Below are 25,917 nucleotides of genomic sequence, written 5' to 3'. Positions count from 1 at the left end.
AATTGGCATTTATTTTATTGCAGGCACTGAGAGCCTAATTCCAACCCCATTCCATGTTTTGTTTGTCAGTTTACATTTCTTTCTGAATGTGATTTTCAATCTCTCAGATGGCACTGCTTCAAAAACCGTTATTCAACAGAAGCTGATAGAGATTACTTTACACACCCTTAACAACAACATGCTCTACAATACAGTGTTACATTCACACATTCTTACTCTGCAAAACACCCAATGTTAGGCATATGTTAACCATGTGCAGAAGCAGTATCGACTTCTTTGGGCTTGGGGCACCTTAATTCAAGTATGGGCTTCATTAACCCTTAGAACCCTATGAGCATATTGTCCGTCCAAAATCGCACTTTGTGTTCTCAGCTTAATTACTCAGGAATTCCTTTACACATCAACATAATCCATATATGGTTAGAAAGGGCGGAACTTACTCTTTCTAAAAAAAATGATATCCCAGTACGGTAAAGCATCTACAAGAAACCCTTTGAGAAAAAACCCTAAAAAAGTGAGATCTCCTTCCCCAACCAATATTATTTACCTTTAGTGCTTCAAACCTATTTATATGATGTTTCAAACCAAATAATATCAGTAAACGACTCAAAAGTGTCCACAGAAAACTACCTGCACTCAAACTAAAGCTAGCACATTTTTTTACTAAGTAATTATTTTGCACTAAAGATTTTTATTTATTTAGACGAAAAAGTTTACATTTTTGTATATAGATTTCTTTGTGTGTCCTGATCAAAATCCTGAAAGGTACAGGCTGCTCTGAGTGTCAGGTTTTTAGTATCTACATGTATCTTAGAGGTGTGATTATCAAGAAAAATAAACCTGCCTGATGCTCTCCATGTATTTTGTCAAAGTAATAATAAGCCATGTAATGAACTATCATGAATATTCTTATGCTTTCAACTCATAAACACTCTAGTCTAACCATTTTTGAAAATATATCTTAAGTGTGAATATATTTAAAGTCTATACATTTAAAAATAAGTAAAAAAAAAAAAAAAAAAACAGGCGCTTGGTAAAATTTTGACCACAACATGGCCAGCTCTAGGAAAATATAACAATTCTGCTTCCTTTTATATTTTAAATGATTGTATTTTTGAGCAACTGTATGGCTTCTGGAGTAAAAGAGCTCAGGGCATGTGTCTGTCTGATATAATTACTGTGTTATAAGACCTGAAAAAGGAACTGACAAAAACGGAGAAAAAACACACCAAAACAGCCAAGGTTCAATGGGATAATTAGCTTGTTATTACTACACAAAGCAGAAGCCTTACGTTAACCTTGTCCATTAATCTTGTCCAGAAGTTGTTTCAAATTCTCTCGGCTTGAAACCATCTCTTGGGATGGACCACCAGTCTTTCCAAATATCCTGATAAAAATGACTGTTTTGGTAGAGTTAAGCCTTTTTTGGGTGTACTAGTGAGATGAAGTTCCAAACAAGCTAGACCTTCACTGTATCTACCTTGTTCTGCAGGATTAGAAGGAGGTGGTCACTCTGTGTTGAAACTTCTGATATACAGTAGATTAGAACCTCAGTGATAATAAACCTACAGCATAAATAGTTTAATAAACTAAGTTAGATAAAGTATGTCAAAGTAACTGGAAGTAGAGGAGAGGAGATTTTTGCGTGACCAACAGCTTTAAGAACACAACCCTAAAATATTGTAGTGTTGAGGATCTCCATATAGAAACGGGCACATGTCACCCCACTGCTCATTGAGCTCTATTGGCTACCAGTTGATGCTCGTATCAAATTCAAAACTCTTACAATCTCCTACAAGATGATGACAGAACAGGCTCCTTCCTACCTGCACTAACTCCTGAAGGCTTACGTTACCTCCCGGCCACTGCACTCCTCCAATGAACATCGCCTCGCTTTACCAAACAAACATTCACACAAAGCAATCCAGACTGTTCTCATACAGAGTTCCCCAATGGTGGAACAAACTACCTTCCACTACCAGATCAGGAGAATCTCTCGCTATCTATAAGAAGACAGAACTCTTCAAAGAGCACTTACTCTCCTAACACCTCTAACACACTAACTACTTCTAACCTCATTTCCTTCTTCCCCTCCTTCACTCCTCTATCCTATTATTTCCCTTTGACCTCCTTTAGTCCCTATCTAAAGATGTTTTATCTTTAACTTCTATTACTTTTGTACTTGACTATTGTAAGTCACTTTGGACAAAAGCGTCTGCTAAATGTAATGTAATGTAATGTAATGTAGAGTAACTCACTTCCACTGACTTTTATTGAAGAGTAGCTGCATTTGTGGTTGAAGGAGCTAGATTTAAAACATTCTCCCAAATGTCCATACTATCCCATACTGCCCTTTACCATTCTCTGGAGAAGAAACAAACATTCTAACCGAAAGAAATGACTGTTTTTTGAAGCTCTTTGGTGCTTCCGTATTCGTAGATTAGCTCTTCGGCTAGCATCTTCTCTGCCAGTCTCAGAGCAACCCATGCATCTGTTTCACTGGAGCTTCATACCCGAGTTTCCTTCTACAAAATGATTTACATAGCAGATGTTTGGATTTTTGCATGGACACAGCTCTTCTTCATTGAAAGTCAGTGGATTTAAGTTTGCTAGCTAGCTAGCTAATGTATATGGTGTCCCCACATATGAACAAACTGGAAATTCCAACACAAACACAGTAGGAACAATCTCTTAAAAAGTGGGCGTGGCACAAGGTGGCAGAAGGTGAATCCATGCACTCACCCAACCCCGAACAGGTAATGATTTCCAGGAATAAACGCTGCAAGTGACCCAAAGATTATGAGAGAGGCCCTAGTTCACTTCCCATGATCCTCTGCATTGACTTCTCACCCCCGAGGCTCTGCTTATTGAGTTACCTGAAGGACGACCCTAGTGCACTGTGGGAAACGCGGTTCGCAGACACCGAGAGCGATGGAGGCAGACAAATTGGTACAGAAGTTCAGACATGGTGTCCTCTGCCTTTCTGGAAGCCTGCTAATGAGATGCTGGGATATACACACAAGCAGCAATAATGAGATTTCTGATGGACAGACTGCGGAGAGAGAGAGAGAGAGAGAGAGAAGAGATAGAGATAGAGAGATGGAATAGCACCACAGCATCCTTGCGGACGACACCAATCTCGCCGCATCTATCTCCTCCCTTGCTTTTCTGATGTGTAAGAGATGCGGAGGTTGCCTAGCAACCTGCAAACTTCAGAGTAGGGTGGGGCAGTGTGTGTGTGTGTTGTTCCCACACAGGCTGAGAGCGAGTCTGGCAGAACGACTCAGCTCAGTTCAGACTACCTGTCTGTGTTTCCGTCTGCATGTTTATCCTCTCGCTTTGTGTTGTCTAGGTTACTGTGTCTTCCTCCGCCGCGCCGTCGCTGACAACTGAAGCTCCGCTGGTCATTAGCTCTGCCGGACACAAACAATATAATGACCGGTCCTGTCGGCTCGCACTCGCGTCTGTTACGCAGCAGACACCTCCCGGGCCTTAGGCCAAGCAAATATGAACAGTTGTGTAAGGCATGCTCTTGGTTCACTCGTTTTACTTGTTTCAAAAAGGTGTAAGATACTCTGAACTCTTTACTCTGAGTTGGTGAAAAGAGCGATGCTTATGCAGAAGGATCAGCTGTAGCAGTGGGATCTACACCAACCAATAGTAGATTATCTTTTTTGTAATCAAGTTTTATAGATAACAGTTGCAAACATACTGTGCAGTAATCCCACTCACCCACCTACACTCATAGAACCAAGAAATCTCTTAAATATAACCAGCAACATGAGAAAACATTGACAAGTCATTGACATCTATCAGTCTGGAAAAGTTTAAGTCATTTTTTTAAGCTTCGGGACTCACTACATGCCACAGTAGGAGCTATTATTCACAAATGGAGAAAACATGAAACACTGGTGAACCAAAAGGGAATGGACAACTCATCCAGGAGGTCACAAAAGAACCATTTAAAGAACTGCAGGTCTCACTTGCCTCAGTTAAGATCAGTGTTAATGATTCACTGATAAGAAAGAGAATGGCCGAAATGGTATCCATGGGAGAGTTCCAAGGCAAAAAAAACACTGCTTGCCAAAAAACATCTTGTAAATCCCCAGAATTCCACAAAAGTGGAACTTTTTGGAAGGTGTGTGAACTGTTACATAAGGCATAAAACTAACTCATAATTTCAGAAAAAGAACATCATACTGAACGCAAAACATGGTGGTGGTAGTATAATGGTCTGAGGGTGCTTTGCTACTTCAGGGCCTGGACAATTTGCTGTGATAGATGGAACCAGGAATTGTGCTGTTTTCCAAACAATCCTGAAGGAGAATGTCCCTCTGTTTGTGACCTCAAGCTCAGGTGTACTTGGCTTCTGCTGCAGGACAATGATCCAAACCACACAAACAAGTCCACTTCTGAATGGCTTAAAAAAAACTAAATGAAGGTTTTGCAGTGACCTAGTCAAAGTCTGATTGAGATGCTGTGGTAAGATCTTAAACAGGAGATTTATGCTCAAAAACCCTCCAAGGTGGCTAAATTAATACAATTCTGCAAAGAAATGTGGAGCCAAAATTCCTCCACAGAGATGAAAAAGAGTCATTGCACAGTAAAGTTATTAGGTTTAGAGGGCAACAATTTATTTAACACAGCGCTAGATTGTTTTGAATTATCCTTTAATAAAAAAAAATAATTAAAGAAACACCTTTTTTATTTACTGAGGTTATATTTGTCTGCTATTAAAGAGTATGACAAAAAATTGTCAGAATGTAACTTGTATGATGTTTGTATTGTTTACCCTGTAATTACTATATAATAATAATAAATAGGAAGTATTGGTGTAATGGTACAAATTTGCAAATTAATGTATTTAACCTAAGCTGTGAGAAGCCAAATTGAAAACCTCTGGAGTATGATCAAGAGAAAGATGAATGATCACAAGCCATCAAACCAAGCTAAACTGCTTGGATTTTTGCACCAGGAGTGGCATAAAGTTTTCTAAAAGCAGTGTGTAAGACTGGTGGAGGAGAACATGCCAAGATGCAAGAAAACTGTGATTAAAAACCAGGGTTATTCCACCAAATACTTTATGAATATAAACTTGTTTTCTTTGCATTATTTGATCTGGTCTGAAAGCTCTGCATCTTTTTTGTTATTTCAGCCATTTCTCATTTTCTGCACACAAATGCTCTAAATGACAATATTTTTATTTGAAATTTGGGAGAAATGTTGTCTGTAGTTTATAGTATAAAACAACAATATTCATTTTATTCAAACATATACCTATAAATAGCAAAATCAGAGAAACTGATTCAGAAACTGAAGTGGTCTCTTCATTTTTTTCAGAACTGTATCACCACTACTGATCCACAAATGATTTGATTTTTTTAGTATATGGTTAAATATCGAGCCGGAATAGTGTGGTATGCACGCAGTAAATTACTGCAGATGGTTGACTGGTCTGATTACTGCAGCTTTAAGACTCCTCACCAACAACCACAGCAGATGTTCAGTGTTCAAATCCCTTCAGTACTCCAGCATTTACTTCACCTCAGAGGCCTGAAGACTCTCTGGTGTTTTCTCTGCTGCTGAATCTCTAATCAAGGCCACTCGCTTGTGATGCCAGCCAGAGTGGCACCATTACAAATACAAGCTGCCACCCAAGCCCTGCCAGAGATCTGGGGCTGTCCACTGGCTGCGGAATAAAGGTCAAAAAAAGACAAAACAAACAACAAAGCTAGTGGTGATTAGTGATAGCAGGGCCTGTTCTTCAGTACCAGCGTGATTAACTAGCTGGTTGCCTGACAGCTCGACTACAGCTCAGCAGCTGTAGAGAGTCTGTACCAGTTACTGCTGTCAATCACATCAATCCTATCAATTAAACCCTGCTTTATTATGATATGATGGAATAACATTTTTAAACAAAACAAATCAAACTTTAATATCCCCTCATGAATGAACTGTGATTACCCACATTTTTAGATCAATTTCACTAAATGAAAACCAGGCCTAATTACTGCCAGATCTGTAGAATCAAGGAATCACTTAAATAGAACCTGTCTGACAACATTCTGAATCTGAAGAAATTCAAGAACAAATGAGAAAAGGTTACAAAGCAATACAGCTTTGGGACTAAAGCGTACCAAAGTGGGAGCTATTATTCACAAATAGAGATAACATGGAGCACTGCTAAACCTTCCCAGAAGTGACCAACCTACCGAAATTATTCTAAAAGGTCATGGACAACTCATCCCTGAGCACGACTCACGTTTTTTCCAGGCTGGGTCCCAATTTACTAGCCGAGGCAGCAGTAGTGCATTGGACCATGACCCTGGCGACACGGGTTCGATCCTGCACGAGGAGCGATGTGTTTATTTATTTATATTTATTCATTTTTTTTCCTTTCTTCTTGGGTTTACCTGTTTTAAGATCAACTGTTCTGCAATCGGGTTCAACAACCCTCTGGGCTGGAGAGCTACAAGTCTGTAGCACTCCAATACATTACACTTAATTTTCCAAAACATTTTTTTTGTGGGCCGCCACATAATGGCATGGAAAATATCTGGCTCGCGGCCAAACTCAATTGCCGTCTCCTGCCCTAAAATTTTGGCCTAAATGCTCCGCCCACTTCTAGGCTGAGTGCTGCATGTGCCAACACCCCATTTGCAAAATAAAATAGTGGAATCAGCCCATGCAACTTATACCAATTGCCCGGGTTGCTGAGCATAATACAGGAAACAGCCTGACCCGTTTATACCAGTATTATAAGGTGACTGTCCAGAGCTACTTGTACCAACATTTCAGTTGCTGATTATAATATGGGATTCAGCCTGAGACCCTGGTACAAACACTTTGGTTGCTGCATATAATATGGGAATTTGTCTGAGCTGCTTCTATCAACACTCGGTTTGGTGATTATAAAATGGGAATCAGCCTAAGCCACTTGTACCAACACTCCGGTTGCTGAGTATAATATGGGAATGGCCTGAGCTACTTGTATCAACACTCCGGTTGCTGCACTTAATATGCAAATTGGTCCAAGCTGCTTGTACCAACATTCCGGTTGCTGTATATTATAAGGCAACTGGCCTGAGCTACTTGTACCAACACCCCGGTTGCTGAGTATAATATAGGAATCAGCCTAAGCTGCTTGTACCAACACTCCGATTGCCAAATATAACATGGGAATGTGCCTGAGTCCCTTGTACCAGCACTCCAGTTGCTGTGTATAATATGTGAATTGGTTCAAGCTGCTTGTATCAACACTCCAGTTGCTGAGTATAATAAGGGAATCGGCCTGAGCTGCTTACACCAACACTCCGGTTGCTGCATATAATATGGGAATCAGACTGAGCTGCTTGTATCAACACTTAGATTGGTGAGTATAATATGTGAACTGGCCCTAGCTACTTTTACCAATGCCCCCACTGCCAAGTATAATATGGGAATCAGCCCAAGCTGCTTGTACCAGCACTCCAGTTGCAGAGTATAAAACCACATTCAGCATATCAATTCTTTAAGCATTTCTAAACACTCTCTAGTACGGACAGCCACACAGCTGATAACCCATCCGCACTTCACAAACCTGCTGTTAGTAACTGTCACTTTATGCGCTCTCAAATACAGTAACTAAGATGCCACCAGTTGTCTATAACTGAAGTGTTTGACTTTCAGTCTGTACCATAAAGTTCCCTAGAATTATCCAGTCAGATATTCTTTAAATCACAGCGTTCAACCTGATTTTTTCCCCCCTTGTGCTCATGAAGTTCATGCCACCCTGCCAGGGCACAATTACTGTTCACTGACCTTGACATCGGCTTTCAAACTGTTAATGATGAGTAAATGAGAGGGTCCCACTTTATACAAACCCTACAGCATGCAGCACCTCAGGCCATCAGACCTCAGCCAGCCCAGTGCTGCCTCCTTCCCACAATCCACTTCAAAGAGACCCTTCTCTCTCCTTCAGCACAGTAAAACCTCCCTCCTTTTACTTGTTAAAAGTACCCCGGCTTTAAAGTGATAGTCCTGTAAAAACTCTAACTATCCCTTTAACCAGATGTGGTCCATCTGCTTCCTATCTGAAGTTTGCTTCTTTAGTTCTGAACTGCAGGCAAATATATCGAATATATCTAAGTTATGACAGATTATGACAATTTACCACCTTTATTTGTTTCTATGTTTGAGGCTAACATTACAAAATAATAAAAATATAGTTAATTTGTATCATCTATTCTATCTTTAGTTTTTTTTTTCTAGTCTTGATGGGAATTAATAAATGAGGCAACATTTATTAATTCCCAACAAGACCAGAAATACTGGTATCCAGCATGCTAATGCTGTGGTGTTAATGCTAGTTGAAACTTGTAGCTGGTGTATTAATGCTGGTTGAAACTTGTAATTGGTTTGCTATGCTGTGAAAGTGATGCTGCTTGAAACTAATAGCTGTTGTGCTAATGCTGGTTGAAACTTGTAGCTGTTGTGCTAATGCTAGTTAAACTTGTAGCTGTTGTGCTAATGCTAGTTAAACTTGTAGCTGTTGTGCTAATGCTGTTGTGCTAATGCTGGTTCAAACTAGTAGCTGCTGTGCTAATGTTGTCCTAATGCTGGTTAAAATTGTAGCTGTTGTGCTAATGCTGTTGTTCTGATGCTGGTTGAACTTGTAGCTGTTGTGCTAATGCTGGATAAACTTGTAGCTTTTGTGCTAATGCAGGTTAAACTTTCAGCTGTTCTGCTAATGCTGGATAAACTTGTAGCTGTTGTGTTAATGCAGGTTAAACTTTCAGCTGTTGTGCTAATGCTGGATAAACTTGTAGCTGTTGTGCTAATGCTGTTGTTCTGATGCTGATCGAACTTGTAGCTGTTGTGCTAAAGCAGGTTAAACTTGTAGCTGTTGTGGTAATACTGTTTGAAACTTGTAGCTGGTGTGCTAATGCTGTTGTGCTAATACTGGTTAAAACTTGTAACTGGTGTGCTAATGCTGTTGTGCTAATGCTGGTTGAAACTTCTAACTGGTGTGCTAATGCTGTGGTGCTAATGCTGGTTAAAACTTGTAACTGGTGTGCTAATGCTGTTGTGCTAATGCTGGTTGAAACTTGTAGCTGGTGTACTAATGCTGTGGTAGTGATCGTCAAGTCAAGTCAAGTCATTAGCACACCAGCTAACTTGTAGATGTAGGTGTGCTAATGCTGTGGTAGTGATGCTCATATTGGACAAAGCCAGTAGCGATGTTGGACTAGACCTGTAGATGTAATTAAATCTCACTGTATAAAGTTAGCATGCTAACTTGCTAAGCGTCTGAAATCAGGGTATGGATGTGAATGCATGAGACTGAATCAGCACCAGTACAGAACTGTAACTGGTTGTAACCTTTAGTAACCATTTGGCCCTGCAGAGGAAAGGCAATCATTCTTAAAAATACATAGAACACTTAGCTGGAACTCTGCTGTTTTATACACAGAGACCTGGTCCCAAAATCTCTCTCTCTCTCTCTTTCTCTGTGTTAATGACTGTGAAAGTGCGGTTCTCATTAGTGCTGCCCTGGTTGCTGGCCTTATTCAGGATCTCTGAGTTTCATCAGCCGCTCCACAGCCTACAGGTAACTAATGGAGACCTAGAGGTCGGCAAGTCAGAAAATCATTAATATCCAATTAATAATGCAGTAGGGGTTGGTTGGGAAGAGGGAGTGAGGATGTGGTGGAGGTGGGGGATGAGGGGGTGGTGTGGGGTGGGGAGGGGAGATGTGGTTGGAGGAGAGAGAGGAGGATGCTAAAATAGGAAGAAACCAAAGAAGAGAAGAGAGGGAGACGGGGTTAGATAATAGTGGGAGAGAGAGAGAGAGAGAAATAGAGAGAAAAGGAGTGAGGTAAAGGAATAAACATAAAAACAAGAAAAAAAAAAAGAAACAAAACAGAACAGATTGAGCCGCAGCACAGAGAAAAATGCCAAGTCAGATTTCTGTCTGAACTGGTTCACAGGAGAAGACTGAACCTGTGGTTTCATCATCATATACAACTATCTGATTTAGTTATCTTACATGGATTAATAAAACTACGTAATTCACTGAAAAAAAATAACATTTAGATCAGGAAGAGAGATGTTTTACAAAGTGTATTTCACAAGTTCACAGTCGGAACATTAGCCTAGCATTTCTCCTTTTAAAACAAAGAAGTAAACTTCAGATTTCCAATAGCTCAAACTGTATATTGTACTGTGAAATGGTGAAATTAACAAAGTAGGACAAAAAAAAGAACAAAAGAGAAAAAAAGAAAAGAAACAAAACTACAAAGAAAAAAAGAACAGGGAAAGGTTATCAAAAATGGAAGGAAAGACAAATATGAAGCAAACTATGAAAATGATCTAAATTGTTTGCAGAAAGAAGAAATAAATCTATACTTTATAAATAACAAAGACAAGAAAAAATGGGAAAGAAACAAAAAAGAAGACAAAGGAACCGAAGAAGAAAGAAGGACCGAAAAAAAATTAAAACTGTAAAGAAAAAATCCAGAAAGAAATGTAAAAAAAAGAAAAGAAAACAAAAGTGAAGCAAAAAAAAAAAAGAATAGGGTAATAAACAAAAGATAAATAAAATAAAAAAGAAGAAAAATAATCAATGTAAAAAATGTAATAAAAAATGAAGGTACATAGGACAAAATATGTAAAGAAAGAGAACATAATAAGTAAGGAAAGAAAGAAAAAAGAAAGAAAAAAACTACAAAGGTAAAGGAAAAAAGAATGGGCACAGAAAATAAATGAAAGAAAAATAAGGAAAAAAAAGAAGAGAGAAAAAGAAGGACAGACAAAAATAAAGCAAATTATGAAATAAAAATTGTTTGTAGTGAGAAGAACAAAATTTATAGTTTGCACTATGTATAAAGAACTATGGAAATCATTGATAAAAAGAAAGAAACAAACAAAAAATAATGCAAAGGAACCAAAAAGAAAGAAAAAAAGGACAAATTATAGAAAGAATGAAGGAAAAAAGAGAATAGAGTAGGATATAAGTACGAGAAATAAAAATTTCTATTGGTCCATTTATCTTAAAATTCTATTTTTTTCCCGACAGTGACAGTTTGTATCAGTTATGTTGATGTTGAAGTGTTTATATCAGTGGTATAAAGTGTTATAAAGCAGGGGTTGGGTCTGGTGGGTCATTCTTTGGGCCGATACTGTAACTGATCAGGATCTGGATCTCCTGACCTCTCTCTCTGTCCGTTCTCCTCGTCTCCTGTTCCTCCCGCAGTGGAGGTCCGGGTGACGGGTGGGCTGGTGGGCAGTGTTTGCTCTGCCTCATTACTGAATCTCTGCCATTTTCACCTGACATTTTGGACTATTATTACCTGTCTGACATTTCAGGTCCAGAACAACGTGTCTACAAAGAGCTGATTACATCACAACCACAACCCCACCCCCCCTACCAATCCCCCCCATCCCCCGCCCGTCGTGTTTACTCCAGAACTGTGACTAATATAGACGGAAGCAATTAATACTGCCGAATCGCCGTTCACACAATTAGTGCTGAGCACAAAGGTCTGTGATCCGTTAGCGAGACGGCCGCGCCTCCGAGCACTAATATGATTATGAGTTATGAATGAGTGTTGAGAGTGTGCTGTGGTTCTGGGTATGGAGACCCATGGCCCAAATGAGAGGAAGATAAAGGCCCTCCAGAGCTGAATCCATAATCGTAATAACTGTTGACCTTATCACCAGGGGGTTGTAAGTTCAAATTCCAGCTATAGACTGCTAATATTTATGTGAGAAGTGTTTCTGGTATGGGGGCTTTGGTCCAAAAAAAAAAGGAAAATAGAAAGAGTCAAAGATAAATGTCCTTCAGAGACAGGCTATCTGTCGGAATAAGTGTTGACTTCATCATCGGTAGGTTGTAAGACAACTATTTGTGGTTCTGGTATGGAGGCCAGTGGCCCAAATACGAGGAAGATAATGGCCCTCCAGAGCTGAATCCAGGACAGCCTCTCAAATAATGTCTGTCATTGTAAGTGTAGACTTTATCCCCACGAGATTGTGAGTTCAGTTCCCAGCTATACGCTAATTTCTAGGCAAGAAGTGGTTTTGGTATGAAGCATGGGGGCTGTTGTCCAAATGAGAGAAAAATATATGCCCTCCAGACCTGTATTTGGGGTAGGCTCTTAAAGTGGTCTTGACCTTATCACCAGGATGCTGTGTGTTCAATTCCCAAAGATATCACTGCTACTATCTGTGTCCGGAAATCTCCCTGAGGTTCTAGTATGAAGGCTGTGGCCCGAAAGAGAGTAAGATAAAGGCCTCCCAAACCTGTATCTAGGATCTGTCCTAAGTGTTAACCTTATCACCAGAAGATTGTAAGTTCTAATCCCAGCTATACACTGCTAATGTCTATGCAAGAAGTAGTCCTGGTCTTAAACAGAGTAAGATACAGGCACTCCAGACCTGTATCTAGCGTGCAATAGTCTCTTGATGGTCTGTGTCAGACTCTATCACCAGGGGGTTGTGAGTTCAGTTCCCAGGGACACCACTGCTATGACTCTCTGACTATCTGTCCCAAATATAACAAGTTTTCCATTCCAGTAGTTTCAGGTTAAGGCTAATCAGTGTATACAGCTCAGGAGATGTACTAGAACTGCCAGACACTGTTGCGATCGACTCTGACAGTGAACCCAGTGAATCAGACAAAGGGTTCTGAAGAAAGGTGGAGGTGGAGCAGAGCCAACCAAACCTGGGTCAATGGTGGGAGGACTGTCCATCGATATCGATTTCCTCATCATTTCCCATGAACCTGTTAAAGAGAACAATCGATCCCCCGATTCTTTTAAAGAATCACCGCTCTCAGTTCTCTCAGCTCAGGCCAGCGTGGGTCATCAATTGGTTCTCAGGCAATACAAAGCCTACACACACACACACACACACACACACACACTTACATACACACTCTCTTTTCTTGAATTAATTGAATGCGCTGTTGCGTTAATTAAGAAAAAAAAAGAATAAAAAGGGTCATGGAACTACAGTTTTTTTATTTGGTCATAAAGTGTTAGTGGGGGGGTGGCATGTGAACACCTCCACCTGTCTCCCTCACTTTCTTTTGCTGTCTCACTCTCATTCTCTCTATATCTCTGTCTTTTTTCTCGCTCACTCTCTCTCTTCTGTGTCTCTCTCTCATACATTACCTTATTTTACACTACCTTATTACCCAATTTCTCATTCTGTCTCTCTCACTCTTTCTCTCATTATCTCTAATTTATCTCCTATTTTGTTTCTTTCTCATTCTGTCTCAGTTTTATCTCCTATCATTCTCCTATTTATCTCTTTCATTCTCTCTTCCTCACTCTTTTCTCATTCTGTCTCGCTAATTTTTGTCTCATTCTGTCTTTCTCACTCCCTCTCACATTTTTTCTTCTTCACTCTTTTATTCTGTCTCTCAGTTTATCTTTTATTCTGTCTCTCTCATTCTGTCTGTCTTTATCTCATTCTGTCTGACTCACTTATTCTCTCATTCTGTCTCAATCAGTTTATCTCATTCTGTCTCACTTACTCATTTTCTCGTTCTGTCTTCCTGACTCTTTCTCTCACTGTGTCTCTCTCAGCATATCACGTTTCTGTCTCTCTCATTCCATCTCTCTCTCTCTCACATTTTCTCTAATCCTGTCTCTCAGTTTATTTCTAATTCTGTCTCTCTTTTATTCTATGTCTTTCTTTCATTCTGTCTCTCTCACACTTTCTCTGATTATGTTTCTCAGTTTATCTACTATTCTGTCTTTCTCTCTCATTCTGTCTCTCAGTTTATTTCTTATATATTTTGTCTCTCTCAAATCTCTCAAAAAGTCTCTTAGTCTCTTATTCTGTCTACACCTCTCTCTCTCTCTCTTATTCTGTCTCTCTCTGTCTCTGTCTCTCATTCTCTCTCCCTCAGTTTCTCTTTCATACTGTCTCTCTCTCATTTTTTTCTTTCAGTTTCTCTCTCTCTCTCTCCCTTTAGCTCTCTCTCATTCTGTCTGTGTCTCTCTCATTTTCTCTCTGTCCTTCCATCTTTCTCGTTTTCTCTCTGTAGCTTTCTTTTACTGGAACCTTTTGCGGAAAAACAACAAACTAGCAGAACATACACACACACACACACACACAAACCTCGGTGTTGTGAGAGTTCTGAAAAAAGAAGCCGAGAGGAAGAGCAGGGAAGGGGGGAGGAAGCTCTTACGTCTCATCACTCGCTTTTTGTCTCGCTCTTTTCACTCGTTCTGCGAGTGGCGCGAGGGAGACTCGCGCTCCAAACATCAGCAGAATAAACTTTCAAGAAGAAAGTGCTGAGGAGCTCAATGCGTGGGAGAGAGAGAGAAAGAGAGAGAGAGAGAGAGAGAGAGGTGACATTATTTATATATTTCTGTTTATGTTTTTTTCTGTAATTTATTCTGAATACACTATTTGAAATGTGCCCCCCGCCCCCTTCTCCCTGGATGAGAGAGCGGCTGCGGAAAGCTCAGCTCTGGAAACACCTGATGAACAGGAGAAATATGTCACATCTGAACACACTGCCGTCTAACGCCGGCCACCACTGTGCCGCACCACTGCATCTGTCACCTCACGTTACAGCCTGACCGTTACCAGCGCTCTGTGGCCAACATCAAAACTGACACCACCAGCCAATATCACTTTATATACAAGCTTATAAACTGAACAGCAAAACACACTCACAAATAAACAGCACACACTCACAGAGCCTGAAGTTTCCTATAGTGAGAATGAAGCCTGAATGTAGACTATAGAAAATTTGTACTTGTGATCTTGGGATGAACCTATAACATGTTTTCTGAGACAATGAAACTGAATCTGTCATTTTAGTGTGTGAGGTTTCATGGCTAAATTGGAGCAGCCTGGTGGCCAATCTTCATTAATTGCACATTGCACCAGTAAGAGCAGAGTGTGAAGGTTCAATTAGCTGCGTAAGAGCACAGTTTTGCTCAAAATATTGCAATGCACACAGCATTATGGGTGACATACCAGAGTTCAAAAGAGGACAAATTGTTGGTGCACGTCTTGCTGGCGCATCTGTGACCAAGACAGCAAGTCTTTGTGATGTTTCAAGAGCCATGGTATTCAGAGTAATGTCAGCGTACCACCAAGAAGAACCAACCACATCCAACAGGATTAACTGTGGACACTGTAAGAAGAAGCTGTCTGAAAGGAATGTTTGGGTGTTAACTGTATTGGATTGTATCGAAAAAACATAAAACCACAGCTGCCCAAATCATGGCAGAATTCAATGTGCACCTCAACTCTCCTGTTTCCTCCAGAACTGTCCCTCAGGACAATAAATTATTGTGGTCTAAAACCAGGTGTTTCAGTTTTTATTGTCCAAGCCCTGTATATCAAGGGTTGAAAAAGTTTTTGATGGTTTGCCTTCAGACTGACTTTGAGATGTTTCCACAACCATCCTCCAGAAAGAGTTTACACTGAGGCTCTGGTTAGCACTGTTTTCCAGAGTGACTTTACATGTTGATTTAGAATATATTCTAAAAATTGTCAGTGTGCCTTATAATAAAGTGCACCTTATGTATGAATTGTATCAGTCAGGTTATACAGTAGTTTCAGTTTCGTTCTCCAGCAGTGTTAGCATTAGTCGCTAACCATGCTAAGCACTTTCGCCGTTCAGAGGTGAGCATATCGGCCTGTAGGCTGCTGCTAACCCCGGCTAGCATGGCTGGAGCAACATTAGCCTTACCCGCTAACCGCACAACTCGCTGTTTCACTGTTCAGAGGTGAATATTATTGGCACCGTTGGAGCAAATTAGCATTAGCTGTTAACTTTAAATAAATATATATATATATATATATATATATATATATATATTTTTTTTTTTTTATGCAGTATAATATGATGAAAAGATGAAATGTGTTTTCATCCATTTTTTCGGATTTTTAAACAAAAATCTCTCAATTTTTCTTGTAACAAAAGTCATTTTAATAATAAAATTTCATTTCAGATTTTTTGTTTCAAAGTGCAAAATGGAAAAAAAAACTACAAAGTTAGAAAAACGGATAATGGATCTTTGTTCGTTTTGTTCATAAACTATAGTAATGAACAAAAAAACAAAATAATTAAGTTTTGCACCCAATTTTAGAATTTATTTAGTGATTTATTCAGCTGGTGTGGAGCATCTATAGGTTTAAAAAAAAGAAATTAAAGAAATTTGAATGATTCTTCTTTTTATTATTAATAAGATATCCAATATATGGGTTCAGCCTTGCCTCATACTACCTTATGAGAACCTCGCCACAAACTGCTTAACCTCTCTCTCTCTCTCTCTGTCTCTCTCTCTCTTTCTCTCTAATCATGCGTTTCTCTCTCCCTCCCCCCGTCCCTCCACCTCCCCGGGCACGTTTAATTTGAGGAGATTAAAGGATGGATCGGGCGGAGCAGATGAGCAAGCTTTTCACTCAGAGCCATATTTCCCCCGGCTTACTGTCACCTCAGACCACGCCACGCAAAGCCCCTGACCTACTGCGGCCAGATTTACCTGAGCTGGACGCTTACATCATCTGCACCGGACCGAGCTCTGGAACTGCGTAAGAAGGGCACAACACACCAAATAAAACAATAGAATTTATGACTGGAGAATAAAGCTGCTGCAGATGCTGCATTTTACACCAGAGAGAATAAAAGCTGACCGGTGTACAATTTACATGCATCTAAACTTACTTTTTATAGCTAAAAGTATGTGAACATCTCTTATAATCACTGATTTGAGGTGTTTAAGCCATCAACACACTGCTAGCGGATTGAGAACATCTAGCACTTCAGTCTGCTTTTATTCTGAGGTCATAGGATGCCACATAAAGGTGTCACAAAAAAATCAAAGGTCTGCTGATCACATCACTGTCCTGTCCCTTGTCTTTGTGTTTATGTTTTTACCCTACTTTGTTAGTTGTTCTAGCCATGTGCTCTCCGCCCATGTCTTCAGTGCTCCCATCTGCGTTAATTTGTAGCCCCGCCCCCTCATTACCTGTTCCCAAGTGTTTCCTGTTTCCTGTTCCCTCTATGTGTATTTAAGCACCACTGTTTTCAGTGTTAGTTTGTTTGGTCTTATGCGAGTTCTATGTCATTTTCCTAAATTTCCTTTGAGATAAATAAAGTATCTATCTATCTATCTATCTATCTATCTATCTATCTATCTATCTATCTATCTATCTATCTATCTATCTATCTATCTATCTATCTATCTATCTATCAGGTTGCTGTTTCTTTGTTTTCTGTTTTCAGTGTTTATTCAGAGTTAATTCTAGTAGTCCTGTCTGTTCTTGTGTCTTGTTTTGAATTCAGTTTTGGTTCATTGTTTTTTTTTTTCTTGTAAATATAATTACCTGCATGTACGTCCGCCTCGAGTCCTCCCTGCTGCAGTTCCTGACAGCTGACATTTATTAGTCAGGTAGAAGTACAGATAATTTTTTAGAAGTTAAAGTATCAACTTAAGTTTTTTAATCTGGAGTTGCTGGAGTATGGGCATGAGGTGTGCAGCTGCGATGGATTACATATAAACCAATAGGGTGTCGGAATGGTACATGCTTATACAATTGGCCTTGCTCTCTCTCTTGGAGGGTAGATGGCGCTCTTTCCCCTCATGTCTCCAAATGGGTGATGTGGATCAGCACAAGGCTGCGTCTGTGAGCTGATGTATCAGAACCGAGTCGCTGCGCTCTCCTCCGAGTCCGCTGTGATGCTACTCAGCAATGCTACATCAGCAGCAGTTGGAAAAGAGGCAGGGGATGACTTTACATGTATCGAAGGTGGCATGAGCTAGTCTTCACCCTCCTTGTATTTTTGTATTTTTGGGGATATAAAGCTGACTACCAGCTAAATTAGTGGGACAATTGGTGTTTTAAACTACATTAACAGATTAATAATCTTTACACATTCAATGAGCCAATTTGCAAATAATTGATACACTGTAAACACCTAATTTATTTTCTTCTCACAACACCATCTGTATCCAACACCATTATTATACATCAATGAACATTCTCTACCTGTCCACAAACAAGATCCACACAGACAAAGGTCCATTTTTGATGGGAAAGAACTCAAGAGGTCTACGAAGAACCTTGACGTCAACCCAAATGAACACATTTCAAGTGGTTTAGAATGTTAACTTGAGCTCTATGTTCTTGCCTATCATTTTAAATTAGAAAATAAAATAAGGATTCAAACAAACACCAAACACTCACAATGTTCATGAGTGTGAGGAGGTACTTCCCCACACGCTGGGGTCCGTGGAACTGCACCACCGAGTCGTCCACCCCCAGCAGCACCTCGATGTTGTAGGCTCGTTCGGGAGACTGCCTGCGGACCCGGCGGCTCTGGTTCAGACTCCGCTCCACTCCTTCATACAGAGTCTCCAAGTCCATCAGACCTCCCAGATCAGCACCTACAACACACACACACACACGTCAGTCTGTTACATCTCATCAACTCTGTTCATCATTACACACAGAGGCAGTCCAGAGGGTGGGATCCCCACAAGACTAGCAATGGCATAACATGTTGTTGAATCTTGAATCTTTTACTGCATCTGTAACCCAACAAAAGTTTGGACACACCTTAAACTCAGTGTTTTTCAGTTTTTTAAATATTCTGCGTTGTACAGCTCTGGAAAAAATTAAGAGATTAAGAATTTCTAAATCAGTTTCTCTGATTTTGCTATTTATAGATATATTTTAGTAAAATGAACATTGTTGTTTTAGTCTATAAACTACAGGCAACAGAGAAAATATTGTCATTTAAAGCATTTATTAGCAGAAAATGAGAAATGGCTGAAATATCAAAAAAGATGCAGAGATTTCAGACCTCAAATAATGCAAAAAAAAAAAACAAGTTCATATTCATCAAGTTTTAAGAGTTCAGAAATCAATATTTGGTGGAATAACCCTGGTTTTTAATAACAGTTGTCATGCATTTTGGCATGTTCTCCTCCATCTTCCTCTTGATTATATTTAAGAGGTTTTCAATTTGGTAAAATCAAAGAGACTCATCATTTTTAAGGTAAGAGCTGTATATCATATAGCAGATGAACACAGTGATATCTGAGAAGAGAAATAATAAAGTTTTTAGGATTTACAGAAAGTGTGCAATAATTCTTCAAACAAAATTAGGCAGATGCGTTAAATTGGGCACCCGAACTGAAAAATTACATCAATATTTAGTAGATCCTCCTTTAGCAGAAATAACAGCCTCTAAACGTTTCCTATAGCTTCCAATCAGAGTCTGACTCCTAGTTAAAGGTATTTTGGATCATTCTTCTTTACAAAAACATCTCCAGTTCAGTCAGGTTTGATTGTTTCTGAGCCTAAACAGTTTGCTTTAAATCACACCACAGATTATAATATTCTATAGTCTGTGGACTGAGATGATCATTCCAAAACATTGTACTTGTTCCTCTGCATTGATGCTTTAGTAGATTTTGAGCAGTGTTTAGTGTTTAGTGTTGTCTTGTTGAAGTATCCAGCCCTGGCTCAACTTCAACTTTCTCACTGATTCTTGAACATTGTTCTCAAGAATCTGCTGATTTTGACTGATATCCATGAGACTCTCAACTTTAACAAGATTCCCAGTACCTGCACTGATCACACAGACCCACAGCATGATGGAACCACCATCACATTTAATTTAATAGATCCTCCTTTTGCAAAAGCAACAACCTATATGTAAATGCTTCCTGTACAGTGGAGAAAATACAGATAAATCACACAAACATGTGTCTAAATACTTCTGAACCTAAAGTAATAGTTGATTTAGGATCTTATTTCCTTGAGGCTTTACCAACCAGTAACACCCAGTCAGTTCTGGGATGCAAACCAACAGCCACTACCGTACCACCCGACAGCCGTTTCAGCAGGACAGACACAGTGGCATTAGAACGCAGCACATCGTCTTGTCAGGTCCCAAAGGGCATCAGCGCTGGATGGAACACAGAGGAGAGAACATGAGATGAAACATGCAGCATCTCCACTCCCATCTCCATCACCCAGTCAGCTGGGGCCATCGTCTCTGCTCCGATTATGTAACGTTTCCCTGGCAACCTGCTCATGGGTAAAACAATGCTCCGGCGCAGGCTAATATTGGCTCGGCAGCCACTTCCTTATTGGAAGATAATCCTGGAAGTCAGACTGAAATTCATCATCTTAACACTCGATGTCTGCGGCGCGTTATTAAAGCACGGCCGAGCGAGCCGAGCGCGGTGGAACACTGCGGAGCGCCCGGAGAGCCCAACCTGAGGAAAAACAGCATATTTAGTTGTTTTTTTTTTTTCTTTCTTTTTTCAGGAAGCTCTAACTTCATTTCACTGCCAGGTGTTCCTGTCTGCAGTTTGCACATCAGCATCCACACCCCCCCCCCCCTCCCCCCAACACAACTACACACCCCCTGAAACCCTGTTAACCAAATTAACACACCGAAAAAAAAGGTGCATTCTCCCTCAAAACAATTATTGTTCTGCTTCAACGCTCTTTTTTTATGAGTCTGATGTAATATCCGCGCCATCTGCTTTAAATCATATATTCGGCTATTTTTCCTTGAAGGTTACGCAAGAGGCTCTGCTGCGGTAAACAGGTTTCCGCTGCCTTCGTTTCCGTTTCCTTATGACTTCTTTTGTTCACGTCTGAGACATGAATAAAAAACGAGTCTTATTTTCCTCTGTGGTTTTAATGGGAACGTGACAATTTGTAGTAGTGACATACATAGATAACTCACCAGAGAATTACATGCATATGAACACAGAAGATAATAGTGTTTGAAAGACAATATCAACCGTATTTTTCGCACTATAAGGCACACCTAAAATCATTTACTTTTCCCAAAAATCGTCAGTGCGCCATGTATGTATTTTACCAGTCAGGTTGTAAGGAGCAGTAAAGCCACTCTGCTGAAGTACAGCATTATACAGGAGTTTAAGTTTAGTTCTGCCAACCCCCGGCTAGCACTGTTGGAGCAGTATTAGCATTAGCTGCTAACCACGCTAAGCGCTAGCTCTTTCAGAGGTGAGTATATCGGACTGTACCCTGCACTTTTACTTTGGCTTACCGGAACACGGTTCCTCAGTGTAGTACTGTTGAGTGGCTGCACCCAACACCCAACTAAGCTTACCGTAAATATATGGAAGTGCTTTACTCACCCAAATAAACAGTTTTTAAAAGATAAATCTGTGTAGATTAACATCCAGCACTTGTTTGACTTTAAAAGAATTACAGTTTTGTCTAATTAGCGTAGCTAAACTTAACCTAGGTAACTTAGAAATTCAAGTCCATTGTTACCCTACCCAGGAATCGTCAACCAACAAAGATCACTCCAAATGCAATGCATGTAATAGTCAGCAAGGTCTCAAAGGACCCCAGGGAAGCTTTAAAGCAACTAAAGACCTCTCTCACATTGGCTAATTTGAATTTTACATGAGTCCACCCTCACGAGAACACTGAACAACAATGGTGTTTATGGCAAGAAGAACGCCACTGCTCTCGAAAAAGAACATTGCTGCTTGTCTGAACTTTGCTAAAAAAATCTAGTGGACAAGCCAGAAAGCTATTGGAGAAACTTTATGGTTTAAATAAAAAGAGCATTATGCCTAAAATAAAAACAGTGCATTCCAGCATAATGATATTATCCCATCTGTGAAACATGGTGGTGGAAGTATCATGGTTTGGGCCTAATTTGCTGCACTAGGGTCAGAAAAGCTTGCCATCATTGATGGAATCATGAATTCTGAATTATATCATATACCTATTGTATTTTCACTTACTGGACACTTTATTAGAAACACTTATCTGTACTTTCACTCACTTTCTGCCGACTTAAGCCCATGTCTTGCCCACATACCGCCCACATACAGAATATCAGCCTCCCTCTACCCCACCCGTCACTGACCATACACCAGCAGTTAGACTGTTGCTCCACTCATGACCCCTGTTTGCTGAGATTAGTATACATTATTGTCACTGTAAGGTGGAGAGTGGTTCAGAAACTGAACGCTCAAAAATATTTTTTCAGTCCCCATTTCAGCATCAATATATCTGAATAGCCACGCCCACCCCTGCATTCACCACCTCTACACTCGCTCTCCTGCTGGTCAGCTCCTGAAAGGGCTGTTCACATTCAGTCGAGGCCTCGCCCTTATCAGGACACACCGCTACTTTGTCTTTCAACCTTTATAAATGTCAAGAATGTCTGAGAGCCTATAGAGGGGAAGGTGAGAGAGAGAGAGAGAGCAGGAGAGAGAGAGAGGGGTACTATAAATAACAAAGAGAGCTATAGATAACATATAGTGTGTGTGCAATTCTCTACTGTACAGAGAAGGCTTTCTACTAGATCCAGAGCATTGCTGTGAGAATTTGATTGCATTCAGCTACAAGAGTTTTAGTGAGTGTTTGAATGATATTAGTGTTTAAAAGACTTGAATAGCTGTCCAATTTATTGGAAACATTGTGTACTTCCATTTAATGGCCACTTTATCAGAAACATTAAAATTATGACTTACCGGTCACTTTATTAGAAACCCTTATGCCTCACTTCCACTCACTGGCCACTTTATTAGAAACCATTATGTCTCACTTCCACTCACTGGCCACTTTATTAGAAACCATTATGTCTCACTTCCACTCACTGGCCACTTTATTAGAAACCCTTATGTCTTACTTCCACTCACTGGCCACTTTATTAGAAACCCTTATGTCTTACTTTCACTCACTGGCCACTTTATTAGAAACCCTTATGTCTAACTTTCACTCACTGGCCACTTTTTTAGAAACCCTTATGTCTCACTTCCACTCACTGGCCACTTTATTAGAAACCCTTATATCTCACTTCCACTCACTGGCCACTGTATTAGAACGCCTACTTTCACTGGCCACTTTATTAGAAACCCTTATGTCTAACTTTCACTCACTGGCCACTTTATTAGAAACCCTTATGTCTCACTTCCACTCACTGGCCACTGTATTAGAACCCCTACTTTCACTGGCCACTTTATTAGAAACCCTTATATCTCACTTCCACTCACTGGCCACTGTATTAGAACCCCTACTTTCACTGGCCACTTTATTAGAAACCCTTATATCTCACTTCCACTCACTGGCCACTGTATTAGAACCCCTACTTTCACTGGCCACTTTTTTAGAAACCCTTATGTCTCACTTCCACTCACTGGCCACTTTATTAGAAACCCTTATGTCTAACTTTCACTCACTGGCCACTTTATTAGAAACCCTTATGTCTAACTTTCACTCACTGGCCACTTTATTAGAAACCCTTATGTCTAACTTTCACTCACTGGCCACTTTATTAGAAACCCTTATGTCTAACTTTCACTCACTGGCCACTTTATTAGAAACCCTTATGTCTAACTTTCACTCACTGGCCACTTTATTAGAAACCCTTATGTCTAACTTTCACTCACTGGCCACTTTATTAGAAACCCTTATGTCTTACTTTCACTCACTGGCCACTGTATTAGAACCCCTACTTTCACTCACTGGCCACTTTATTAGAAACCCTTATATCTCACATACACTCACTGGCCACTTTATTAGAAACCATTATGTCTCACTTCCACTCACTGGCCACTTTATTAGAAACCCTTATGTCTTACTTTCACTCACTGGCCACTGTATTAGAACCCCTACTTTCGTTGGCCACTTTATTAGAAACCCTTATGTCTAACTTTCACTCACTGGCCACTTTATTAGAAACCCTTATGTCTAACTTTCACTCACTGGCCACTTTATTAGAAACCCTTATATCTCACTTCCACTCACTGGCCACTGTATTAGAACCCCTACTTTCACTGGCCACTTTATTAGAAACCCTTATGTCTAACTTTCACTCACTGACCACTTTTTTAGAAAACCTTATATCTCACTTCCACTCACTGGCCACTTTATTAGAAACCCTTATATCTCACATCCACTCACTGGACACTTTATTAGAAACCATTATGTCTTACTTTCACTCACTGGCCACTTTTTTAGAAAACCTTATATCTCACTTCCACTCACTGGCCACTTTATTAGAAACCCTTATGTCTCACTTCCACTCACTGGCCACTTTATTAGAAACCATTATGTCTCACTTCCACTCACTGGCCACTTTATTAGAAACCCTTATGTCTTACTTTCACTCACTGGCCACTGTATTAGAACCCCTACTTTCACTGGCCACTTTACTAGAAACCCTTATGCCTAACTTTCACTCACTGGCCACTTTATTAGAAACCCTTATGTCTAACTTTCACTTACTGGCCACTTTATTAGAAACCCTTATGTCTAACTTTCACTCACTGGCCACTTTTTTAGAAAACCTTATATCTCACTTCCACTCACTGGCCACTTTATTAGAAACCCTTATGTCTCACTTCCACTCACTGGCCACTTTATTAGAAACCATTATGTCTCACTTCCACTCACTGGCCACTTTATTAGAAACCCTTATGTCTTACTTTCACTCACTGGCCACTGTATTAGAACCCCTACTTTCACTGGCCACTTTATTAGAAACCCTTATATCTCACATCCACTCACTGGCCACTTTATTAGAAACCATTATGTCTTACTTTCACTCACTGGCCACTTTATTAGAAACCCTTATGTCTTACTTTCACTCACTGGCCACTTTATTAGAAACCCTTATGTCTAACTTTCACTCACTGGCCACTTTTTTAGAAACCCTTATGTCTCACTTCCACTCACTGGCCACTTTATTAGAAACCCTTATATCTCACTTCCACTCACTGGCCACTGTATTAGAACCCCTACTTTCACTGGCCACTTTATTAGAAACCCTTATGTCTAACTTTCACTCACTGGCCACTTTATTAGAAACCCTTATGTCTAACTTTCACTCACTGGCCACTTTTTTAGAAACCCTTATGTCTCACTTCCACTCACTGGCCACTTTATTAGAAACCCTTATATCTCACTTCCACTCACTGGCCACTATATTAGAACCCCTACTTTCACTGGCCACTTTATTAGAAACCCTTATGTCTAACTTTCACTCACTGGCCACTTTATTAGAAACCCTTATGTCTAACTTTCACTCACTGGCCACTTTATTAGAAACCCTTATGTCTAACTTTCACTCACTGGCCACTTTTTTAGAAAACCTTATGTCTAACTTTCACTCACTGGCCACTTTTTTAGAAAACCTTATATCTCACTTCCACTCACTGGCCACTTTATTAGAAACCCTTATATCTCACATCCACTCACTGGCCACTTTATTAGAAACCATTATGTCTCACTTCCACTCACTGGCCACTTTATTAGAAACCCTTATGTCTCACTTCCACTCACTGGCCACTTTATTAGAAACCATTATGTCTCACTTCCACTCACTGGCCACTTTATAAGAAACCTTGATGTCTCACTTCCACTCACTGGCCACTTTATTAGAAACCCTAATGTCTCACTTCCACTCACTGGCCACTTTATTAGTAACCCTTATGTCTCACTTCCACTCACTGGCCACTTTATTAGAAACCCTTATGTCTCACTTCCACTCACTGGCCACTTTATTAGAAACCCTTATATCTCACATCCACTCACTGGCCACTTTATTAGAAACCCTTATATCTCACTTCCACTCACTGGCCACTTTATTAGAAACCCTTATATCTCACATCCACTCACTGGCCACTTTATTAGAAACCATTATGTCTCACTTCCACTCACTGGCCACTTTATTAGAAACCCTTATGTCTCACTTCCACTCACTGGCCACTTTATTAGAAACCATTATGTCTCACTTCCACTCACTGGCCACTTTATAAGAAACCTTGATGTCTCACTTCCACTCACTGGCCACTTTATTAGAAACCCTAATGTCTCACTTCCACTCACTGGCCACTTTATTAGTAACCCTTATGTCTCACTTCCACTCACTGGCCACTTTATTAGAAA

The 25,917-nt window shown here is 40.0% G+C and overlaps 1 protein-coding gene across 3 annotated transcripts in view; it reads right to left on the bottom strand.

Annotated features, from left to right (window-relative positions):
- The window catches only part of LOC103047851 (A disintegrin and metalloproteinase with thrombospondin motifs 2), a 274,381-nt gene that overhangs the window by 59,821 nt on the left and 188,643 nt on the right, over positions 1-25,917 (bottom strand). For all 3 annotated transcript variants that reach the window (XM_049483934.1, XM_049483936.1, XM_049483935.1), the window contains exon 4: positions 18,202-18,401. In XM_049483934.1, the coding sequence (XP_049339891.1) occupies positions 18,202-18,401 (200 nt within the window). The remainder of the gene's footprint in view (positions 1-18,201; positions 18,402-25,917) is intronic.

Source organism: Astyanax mexicanus, chromosome 10 (genome assembly GCF_023375975.1).
Source record: "Astyanax mexicanus isolate ESR-SI-001 chromosome 10, AstMex3_surface, whole genome shotgun sequence".
In the NCBI taxonomy this organism is placed as follows: domain Eukaryota; kingdom Metazoa; phylum Chordata; class Actinopteri; order Characiformes; family Acestrorhamphidae; genus Astyanax; species Astyanax mexicanus.
The sequence above is the reverse complement of the archived record's forward strand: the minus strand, read 5'-3'. Positions and strand labels throughout refer to the sequence as shown.